General features: G+C 45.1%; 1 protein-coding gene across 2 annotated transcripts; it reads left to right on the forward strand.

The window, feature by feature from the left end:
- KLHL38 (kelch like family member 38) lies at positions 1-6,174 on the forward strand. Of its 2 annotated transcripts, none has more exons than XM_021546442.2 (4): positions 1-233; positions 782-2,259; positions 3,621-3,726; positions 5,246-6,174. In XM_021546442.2, the coding sequence occupies exons 2-4, from the start codon at positions 910-912 to the stop codon at positions 5,530-5,532; spliced, it is 1,743 nt and encodes a 580-aa protein (XP_021402117.2). In that variant the 5' UTR covers positions 1-233; positions 782-909; the 3' UTR covers positions 5,533-6,174. The 2 variants fall into 2 exon arrangements, with proteins under 2 accessions (XP_021402117.2, XP_021402118.2); XM_021546443.2 differs by having other exon boundaries at positions 1-203.
- The last annotated feature ends 4,676 nt before the right edge of the window (positions 6,175-10,850 follow it).

A 10,850-nucleotide genomic window follows, 5' to 3' on the forward strand; every position in this document is an offset into this window, starting at 1 on the left:
AGCGCTGCGCGCCTATTCTTAGCGCTGGAATGTGCACAATGCCGCGCAGCGCCCGGCAGCGGGCAAACGGACTGCGGCATAAACACGGCCAGAAATCGCCCTCTATGAGTCACCTACCTACCGAAAGAAACCTCCCGTGGGTTTATAGGTTTTTGTCCAGGCTCTAGCTGTGGAAAAACTCAGCAGAGAATAAACGACAGAGAGTAAGTGCATGCAGTGAAGGACAACAGAAGGTAAACGTTTCTACCCTTCGGTTCCACTGCAGGTTGAGCAGTTAAGCCATGACCGTAGATACTCATCATATTGTTCTGCGTGGTACCTAATTTAGTCATTGTGTGTCTGATTAACATAAAAAATCCACAGCTAAGCAGAGTTAATAAATAACTTTTAATGCAGATTCCCAGCCTCTAGGGTTCCATTCGTCCTGCTGCAGAGCTCAGCTCTGCCAGATTTGCATTCTTTGGGAGTGACTAACTCTAGAGGAAAGAGGCACAAGCTACTAAACTGCTAATACTTTAAAATAGTGAATAAATGTCTAAGTGCGTTTATTCAACATGATGGAAATGGACAAAACAATTGCTTCAGCCCTCCAGCTTTAATCCAAAATCAGTGAGATAACTTCAGTGCTTTTGCTTCTTGCCAATGACACAGGCAGTGCTGACCTCAGACTTGCAACCTATCTGATAACTTTATGAAAGTTTTAAAGGGTCTTAGCGACTTTTTGGCTTCTTTATTATTTTCCCACTGTGCTTAAACCATGTTCCATTTTTATGTGTAATAGTGAACGGATATTTACAGCAACATCAAAGTCCTTATTTGTTCCCTTGGAGCTGAATTTTTCAATAAAAGCTGCTAAGAACTTGGGGCTTTTTCTGCCAAGTCCAGAATTCATCTCTCTCATATTTTGCTATGGAAGAGGGATCCACTGAAGACTTTGTCTTCAAAGACCAGGACTTCTCCTCTGAACTGCTGAGGCAGCTGAATGCTCTGCGGCAGAGCAGGATGCTGACCGATGTTACCCTCTGCTCCGGGGGCTTTGAAATCCCCTGCCACCGAAATGTGCTGGCTTCCAGCAGTCCATACTTCAAGGCAATGTTCTGTAACAACTTCAGGGAGAGTCACCAGCCTAAAGTCATTCTAAAGGGCATCGATGCTGATATTTTGGATCAGATTATCCTTTATGTTTACACTGGGGAGATTCTAATATCCACTGAGAATGTCTTGTGCCTCTTGGAGACTGCATCCATGCTGCAGTACACTAAGCTCTTTGAGGCCTGCTCTACCTACCTGCAAGACAAGCTGACCCCTGACAACTGTCTGAGCATGATCAGACTGGCAAAAGTCTTGAACTGCCAAAGCTTGAATAAGAAAGCCAAGGCTATGGCTTTGAAATGTTTTCCTGTGGTGGCCTCTTCCGAGGACCTGAAGGACCTCTGTCTCATGGAGCTCATCGATTACCTTGGGGATGATGAACTCTGTGGGGAAGAGGAGCAGGTCTTTGAGGCACTGACGGTCTGGATCCGGCATGACCTCCAGGCACGACAAGGCTACATCCAAGAGTTGTTCAAGAAGGTCCGACTTCAGTACGTCCATCCAACTTTCCTCTTCCATTTCATTGCTAATGACTCACTCGTTCAGTCCTCACCCACTTGCAGGAGCATCCTGGAGTCGGCCCGGAGACAGATGTTTTCTTTGTACAGCACCAACACGCCTGACATCAAACCCATGATGCATGTTCCTCGCAGGTACTCCAACCAAGAATTCCTCATCATCATTGGTGGCAGGAAGGACAGCCAGCAGACAATGAGGGATGTCCTGCTATATGATGACAAGACGAGCCAATGGCTGAGCCTGGCCAAACTTCCCATGCGCCTCTACAAAGCTTCTGCAGTGAGTTTACACAGCAATATTTTTGTGCTCGGAGGGATGCCTGTTAGCAATAAGAAAAGTCTGGTCAGTGGTAATATTTACATTTACTCCCTCAAACTCAATCAGTGGAGGTTGGTTGAGCACATGCTTGTTCCACGTTACTCCCACAGAAGCCTGGCATATAAAAATTATATTTTATCATTCGGTGGAATTGGTGAAAACCAGGAAGTCCTGAATTCTGTGGAAAGATATGATAGTGTCTACAACACCTGTGAGAGCATGGCAAACATGCCTGTTGCTGTCCTTCACCCTGCTGTTGCTGCCAAAGATCAGAGGGTTTACCTCTTTGGGGGAGAAGATATAATGCAAAACCCTGTTCGGCTTATCCAGGTAATGGTCAGTCCTGCTTGCAATTCTTCTAAGGTATTCAGCAGTCTATCACCTTCATGAGGAAATCAAACCACTCAAAAAACTTCATTGTGTGTTGCAGCAAGAGGCAGGATGAGTTGATCCATGGCCTCAAGCAGCATTGCAGCTCTTTCATATTCCCCTTCTGAATGTTTCCCAGGCAGCAGCCCCAGAGGCACTGCTTTGGGTGTCAGTCAGCTGTGCCACTGGTGGGCCCTAGGGCCAGGGCTGCTGCAGGTGATGCCATGGCAGGCAGCAGCAGTTCCCCCTGCCTGGCTCCATGCCTGTAGCCAATCACACCAAAATCAGTGCTTTCCACTTGGCGCTGAGCTGGGGTCCCAGCCGTGCACCTGCTCGCTCGCAGCAAACGCAAACACTCACGATCATTAGAGAGATTAGATACTCACTCATCAAAGGGCCAGAACTTAAACTGACAGTCATTTTGGATAAACAGTTGTGTTAAAAATGTGGCTCCTGCCACATGTTGCTGGCTCTTTGCCTGCTTTCAGACATTACACTCTACTAGGAGGAAAAACATACCTTACATTTTTTCTTATCTGATTTGATGCTTTAGCAACATTGAAATGTTATTTTCTCATGAGTGTTTTTCACTGTTCAAAGTGCTTTAACTAAGAAGGATCATTAAGCTAAGATGGAAACCAGGACATGAGAAATGCTTTATAACAGTACTTCATTATCAGAGTGAAGGAAATGTATTTATCAGTTAGTGGGGAGATGCCCTGGTAATATTTGCTATATTAAGAAGCAGATAACATGACATAAAGGTTTGTGTCACCCAGATGCAAATGATTGAATGATCATCATCTGGCAACAGCTCTTTTTCTCACATAAATCGATAACTTAGATACCACTCTAAGTTCCTTTGCCAGTCTGAGTGCATACCAGTCACTAGCATATATATAGCAGTTGGGCAAACACAGTGGCTGCCAGCAGAGCTAGCTGAAGCTGAGGTTTGTTTGCCCAGGAAATTGCTAAGACTAATAAGGAATACACAGGATAACTGGAAAATGAAATGAATCAGCTTGCCCTTTGGGAGAACAGTTACAGTAATTTAATGGCCGTGCAAGAAGCCTTCATATGACAGAAACACTGCTTTAGTGCTTTGTGCTAGCATCTCCTGAGCAGAAAATCTTGGGGATCCAGAATGCTTTCCAAGGGGACATAGGAAAAAAAAGTGGGTACATTCTCAGATTTCCAGCAGTTTTGAGCCAGAAGATTGGCTCAAATTGGGCAAAATAAAACTCAGAAGTTCCTCTGTAATTACAGATGTCAGTTTAAATGAAACATAAACAGCTGTGTGAACATCTTTGGTTTTTTGTCAGGTTTACCATGTCTCCAGGAATACGTGGTTTCGCATGGAGACCAGAGTAGTAAAGAATGTCTGTGCACCAGCTGTTGTGATTGGAGACCAGATTATCATCGTAGGTGGTAAGGGCTCTGTTTCACTTTCCCTCTCCCTCCCCTGCCCAGGTCCTGGGGGTTTTCACAGCCTTCCTGTTTGGGGTGGTCCCTCAAAAAGCACCTGGATCTTGGGAAGGAAAGGAGAAGAAGTGTGCCCACCCTCCATACACTTCTCTTCTGGAGCCTCATGGTGATTGAAGTTAAGATAAGTTCTCCATGAGGCATTTTCTTACCCCAAGTAGCAGCACCTGAGTGGAGAAAACTGAGGAAAAGCCAATGCAAGTTACTGCTCTCAGGAGGAAGCCAGGAGCATGGAGCTCCTGACCCTCCCTTGCTGACTCGCAGCCTGGTCCTCCCTGTCTGCTCCACTTGGAAGAATGGAAAGCACAGCTGCCACAAGGCCATGGATGGCTTGTCAGGATGGGTGGGCTGTAGGTCTATGAGGTGTTGGTTGGTCTTTTAGCTACCCCCTGGAAGTAATTGAGAAATATCCCAAAAAGAATGCAAAATACTTGGAAAGAAGAAGCTTCTCTGTGTCTGTCTTTTTCAACCTGAGGACCAACCTCTGCCCATGGCAGTCGGGTATGTCATGTCATTGATAATTTGGCCCTCTACAGTCCTTAATGCCGCTTCCCTGACTACAGACTGCCAGGAGGAAGCATGTGTTGAATTATTTAAGGAAAAATGAGATACACAGAATCTTTAGCAAAGCAGAGGATTGAACCCAAACTGCACAGGACTTCAAGGTGGTGTCACCCCTCAGGGAGAGGTCACTGCTGTCCTTTGCAGTGAGAAGAGGGGAGGGCTGAGTCCAAAGGTCCAAGACTATCAAGCTCCTGTAAGGCAGATTGCCCTCACCTCAGACCACACTCATGTTTTTCTACATGGGCAAGGTACTGTTGGTACCAAGCTTCCACACCTCCACTGCTGCAGGGCAGTGGCCATCTTACTAGCCCTTGCCTCTCAGCTGATACAAGGTTGTATCACCCCTCAGAAGAAGAGCTGTCCACTGGGCCACTGGCATGGTGGCCAGCACAAATGTGCTGCTGAGGGCTTCAGGAGTGGAGTGAGCACTGATGGCACCGTGCTGTTGCATAACCAGCTCAGTCAGCAGACAGCTACAACTCCAACCCAACAAGGCCCATCCCATCTGCTGCTGCTTTCTGTATTTCCAAGTGAAGCTCTAGGAGTCTGTTTAGTAAAAAGGAATATTTTCAGGTGTTTGAAGGCATGTGCAGGTAACTGCAAGCCCCAACTGTGTTTGCAGATTGGTTTCCTGATTGATGGGCTTTATGGTGCTCATCAAGCCTTGGCGGCCAAGGTGCTACAATGAGGATGAGGACAGACAGGAAAGGAAGATAGACAGCCAGGCATTCCTGTCTTAGGAATCATCACTTCTTAGTTTAGATATCTTAATTCTGCCAAATTATGTACTACTATAATATGTTTTATTGAAGACCAGCATGAAATATATTATTATTCCTTCTGCTGGCCATAAGAGCTTAATTCCCATCTGTCTCTTCCACCTCTTTGGCTTTGCATTCAGGGTACACCCGGAGAATAATTGCTTATGATACAAAAGGCAACAAGTTTGTTAAATGTGCAGACATGAAGGACAGACGAATGCATCATGGAGCCACTGTCATCAAGAACAAGATGTATGTTACAGGAGGACGATGTCTCACCTCAGACAATGTCATCAAGGACCTGGATTCCTTGGACTGCTATGATCCAGAGACTGACACATGGACACCAAAGGGAAAACTGCCGCACAAACTCTTTGACCATGGGTGCCTGACACTCCAGTGTGTCCCCTGTTCTAATCTTCTCTAAATGACTTTTGGTATTACCTTGATATTTTGTGCTTTTCTTCCCAAAAAGGACCCACCTCACTCTGCAGAGAGCATATGGGGAATCTTCATGGGGTCACACAAAGTCTTGACCTTGAAAGCACTAGCAGCGTTAGTCCTTCCAGACCCTGTGCCAGAAAGGCCATGGTGAGCTCTGCTCACACTGTATTCACCTGGCTGACGTTGGTGCTGCTGAGTCCAGTCTGGAGGCCTTACCCAGCATCTCAAGAGGAAACAGGAAAAAGATACTGGCTAAGAACCTGGTGTGGGATTTGTCCTTGTACAGACTTTAAAAGAGAAGGGGGATGCTGCTATCTTCAGGGAAAGCAAGATCTTTGCTGTCATGCAAACTCAGCTGCCTGCCACAGCCCTGTGCTGCTCATTGCTGACTGAGCTTTCCATTTCCAGCGGTGGGAGTGTTTAGAATAGGAAGCCTCAAGCTCCAGTCTTGTAGCCAGCCCAGGAGCAGCTACCTGAGTTAGCTGTGGTAGTCAGTTCATAAGAAATAAAATTTTAATTTTCCTATCAGCTAATTAGAAATTAGTAAAAGACTGATGCTTTGATCTGAACTCTCATATTGCAACAAGAAGCAGATTTGACTTTTCAGAGCTAACATTCTTCCACAGTGCAGGGAAGATTTTTGTTCCATCTGCCTGGCCTGTGAAGAATCAGGAGAAGATGGGATGGAAATTAAGATTGTCTGCACCTTCTTTTTCAAGGAATCTTATTTTGCAGGGATCTTCCTTCTCCTTTGGCATGAGGAATAGCAGTGGAGTTAGTTAGGATGACTTTGGCTGATGGAGTTCCTGAAATGTAGACTAGCAGAGAGGACACATGAAGGAAAGGGGATGTAAAAGAGAAGAGGTATTTGGGAGGAACAATTTCCTTTTCCCTTTCTCCTCTCTCCAAACCACTGGAAAAAAGCCCATGAGACAACGCCAGTGACAGGAAGCCAGCTTTCCAAGAAGAGCAAGTCTAAATCTGCCACTTGGCAAAACAGCTCTGCTCCGTCAATATTTTCGTGGGGTTCTGCCACTAAGTGCATACTTTTAAAGGGAGGGGATTAATAATCAGGCTGTGAACTGCTGTTAGGTCACTGGGCTTGGTAAGATTGCTGAGATAGCAAGGAGCTTTACAGATGACCACCATCCAGAGAAAGCCTGGCAGAAACAACACCCTTTTTCTTCATATTTGAAAGAAAGTGGAACTTTTCAAAGGGTACAGAATAGCATGAGGAAACCATGCTCAACCTTCCTCTTCACAAAAGGCTGAACAGAAAACCAGCTCCAGACATTAAGATCCCCTCCCATAAACTGAGCAAAGAGTGACAGAAATAGTTAATGAAGTAGAGGGCTGGAAGGAAGTATTTAGTATCAACTGCTGGTTTAACAATGGAAAATAAAAGGGCTATTATTGTTTGCATGAGCTTTGTGTTCAGGAGTCCCCATTGTTCCCTCCCTTTGTTGATAAAGGGAATTGTTTTTACACCAGTGGGTATTGCCAGGGTTTCCTTCTAAGGACCTGAGTAAACCTGTGAAAAATGAGTGGGAACTCAAACTCCTCTCCCAGCTCAGAAGCCTTTGGCTAGATTTCTCTTCTGTCTTTCAGTCTATATCATTATCTCCTCCCTGTGTAAAACAGAACTAAATCATGGCATTTGCCAAATTGAGCTGGAGCAGTGATTCATCCTGCTTCCTCACAGACCAGCTCCAGCTCTCTGGAGAAAGAAGCCTTGTCATGGCCAATTATGGAAAGTCTGCCCCAGGGAGATGTTTATTCCTAACCCTGCAGTGCTGCCTTCCCAAACTCCATCCTGTTGTGACCCCACTCAGCTCCAAACTCCAGGAGATGCCAGTTGCTGCCTTGCATTTTAGCTGACACAGATTCCTGCCAGGCTCATGACTGTACCCAAAACTGAGGGGGGAAAAAGTTGACTTGGGGCCATAATCCCATGTTTGCAAATCATTGCCTCAGTAATAGGTTTACACTTAAAAGCAAATAGATATTTTTTTTTTTAATTCCTATATCATATAACTAGTGATTTTCTCTTTGTTCATGTGGGACCAAGCAGTACCTTGCACAGCTGGGCAGGAAATGGGGAATGCAAAAAAGAGGCAGGGTTGCGGCAGGATTGAACACAGCATCTTCCCCCCAACTCTTGGGGAGCCCTCACTTGACCCCTAGGTCCTTGGAGATGCCAAGGGTTATGGCCATCTCTGCTCTGGCTGCAACCTTGTGCTCCTTTCCTGCACAAACCTCTCATCTCATGCCCATAATTCAAGGAATTTGGGGTTGCTGGGCATTAAATTCAAAACCTGATTTCTAATAGGCTTTTGTCTTGTGTGAGTTTTGATGCAAACCCTGACAAAGCTTTTGGGACCCTTTGAAGAAGAGGGGTTGAAATCAGAAAACAGCATTGAGCCTTTCCAGGGCAGATGAGGGAAGGTTGCTCGGTCATGGGTAGGGAGCAGCACATGCAGCTCCAGGATGGGATACTCGCCTCTGGGTGGGCATGATGGGGAGAAGGGATGTTCCCTTTCTAATCAGGTGCTGACCACCACCTGGCCCTCCTAGACCAGTACCTAATACCATCCTCACTTCTTTACAGTTGCAAAAGCACTCCTAGCAAGAGTTGGCCAAGGTACCTCTTTCTCCATTTTCAGGAGGTGAATTTTTGTAGCAGGATCTGCAAGGTTGTCACTACCTGATACACTTTTACATGCTTTTTCAGAGGTCTGAGCATCTAAATATTCAAGCGTTTGAGTATTCATCTAGATGGGAATCCCCTAAGAGAGAGCAACAAGGTGCTTCACAAAGCAATGACGACCCCATGAAGAGGTGGGGATTTGTTGCTCTTCATTTAATAACCATGCAAGCCATGGAAAAGAGGGTTTTTAAACAGATTTTTTTCTTGCAACTTCTAGAAGGGTTGAGCACCTGCCACATTTTTTCAAATCAGGGAGTGCTCTAAAAGTTCATCAGCTCCAAGCCTTGTCCTCAGGTGCCCTGACACAGTCACGAGATCAAGGAAAGCATAGGAACACATGGCTGAAACCAGTCTGTTCCATGGGACAGTGAGTTACCCAATCCCTCATGGTACTTGTCCAAAATACTGAAAATCTGCCATGAGATGTTCTGATCCCTCCCCAAGTAACAAACTTGAGGTGTTATTGGCTTCAGAGCTTTTAATACTATCTTCTTTGTGCTGTACCTTCTGCCATAGAGATAAAGGGCAATCAATTGACCCTTTTAGATGCCATATATTTTTTACATCTTTAGAGTTTATTAGGATGTTTCAAAGCCTGTAGACTAAACAAACCCAGCCCTTTCAATCTTTCCTCATAAGTCATGTTTTCTAGACCTCTGATCATTTTTGTTGCTCTCCTCTGGACAATTTTCAGTTTGTCTGTTGGTGGTTTTATTTATTTAAGTGCAGGGCCATGGCTCAGCCTTGCAGTGCTGAGAAGGGCAATAAACCCTTTTTCCATCTTACCTACAGCATTCCTGGTCTCAGAGCCCAGAAGGATTTTGCTTTTCACAGCAGCAGCACAATACTGACTGGGGCTCAGCTGTTGTCACAGTTAAGGAATGTTTGCAAGTTTGGGCAAGGTCACGTGGAAAGACTGCAGGACATCCAGAATCTCCCAGGGTTATTCCCTAACTCCATCTTTGCTTTGGTTCATCAGGATCCCAAGTCAGAACCTGTCGAAAACAATATCTCTCCATGGCTTCAGGAAGGGGCTTTGGACATGACCCTTGTTATTGTGTTCACAGCTGGGTTCATCACTATTTCTATTAATTTTAACAGCAAATATTTAATAGTTGAGTTTTTTTTTTTTGTTTGTTTGGTTTGTTTTGTTTTTTTTTTTTTTAGTATTAGGGGGAAAGTTTCAGGTGAAAAAAGAAAAGGAAGGGAGGAGATTGCATTTTCTTGTCAATGTTCTTCCCCTTGCCTTGCTGCAAACCCAGAGCTGAATCCTGCCGCAGAGGCAACTTGTGGCAGCAACTTTGCTTTGATCTTAGCAAAGTGTCGTAGGTTAAGCCTGTTTTTTTTCACTGTAACCATTTATCAAACAATGCAGTCCTTTCCAAGGGAGGCCTTTTTCTTCTGCAGTAATATGTTTATAATTATAATGCATTTCCTGCTTCTTTTTGATTAAACACACCTGACAAAGTAGGAAAGATGTCAAAGCATAAATAAATGGGCACACCAAGTTCATTGCTTTGTCAGTCCTCTTTTTCCAAATGCCAAGGAGTTCATTGTGAGGTGAATCCTCTATTTGAGAAGGAGACAATTGGGTAGAGCATATATGAATAGCATACAGGGTAATTTATCCCTGGCATTGTTCCTTAGCCTGACCTGAGAGCCATTAATAATTGACAGAAGTAAAAACAATCCCTTTTTAAAAATATAAACATCCATACTTTTTTCCAGCTGCTTGAAAACTCCCCCTGCAGAAGTTGAAGTCATATTCTCCATGGCACAATGAGCATAAATTCCTCAGTGCAAGGTTGCACCTGCCAAGGAGTTGAGATCTGCTAATTAGTGGACTGCTAATGATGTTTTCAGTGGCTAAATTCGATGAGTTTGCCCACAGTCCAAATGAAGAAGAGTTCTTATGAACAAACTGATGTCTCAGGCTGCTGGTGCCACCAATGTCCACAGGGCTCCTCAGGGCTTGTGCTGGAGCCCTGAGAGATTGATCTGGCCTCTTCTGTTTATTAATGTTTCCAAAATAGTAGCAGAGTAGCGAGGAGCCCAACTGCTCTGTCACTCGGCAACTCACCCACTGGCTCCAGCTGCTGCCTGTCATTTCTCTCCCCAGAGCTCTTTGTTTGCCTTCACTTCTTTCATGTTGCACCTTTCCCAGAAAAGCAAGCAGCAGAACATCTTGAGCAGCCCTGGACCAACAGGCACATGTCTCGTGGCTGCTTTAAACACCAGGCATCCCCATGGCTGCTGGACACATTTGCCTTAAGAGTCAGGGGTGAGCCATGGGGTAAAATGCTGCTGAAGGTGGGAAAAGGCAGAAGAATCTGGTCCACTTCTTCATTTGGTCAGGAAGATGCTTGCAACCATCCTCCTATATCTAATTTTCCCATGTCTAGTTCTCTAAAGTTTGTTTCTTGATCAGGCTGTTCCTTCTGATGAATAAGCCATGTCCCACCACCCCTCCCTAAATCAGGCATGCAGGGACAAGGACAAAGGCATGTCTGCTTCCTCAGATCCCCCACTGCCACATCTGTAATGATATTCCCTGAGTTTTGTCCTGGTCTTGGCACATTGTTGAGTTTTCTCTC

Source organism: Lonchura striata, chromosome 1, assembly GCF_046129695.1.
Source record: "Lonchura striata isolate bLonStr1 chromosome 1, bLonStr1.mat, whole genome shotgun sequence".
In the NCBI taxonomy this organism is placed as follows: Eukaryota; Metazoa; Chordata; class Aves; order Passeriformes; family Estrildidae; genus Lonchura; species Lonchura striata.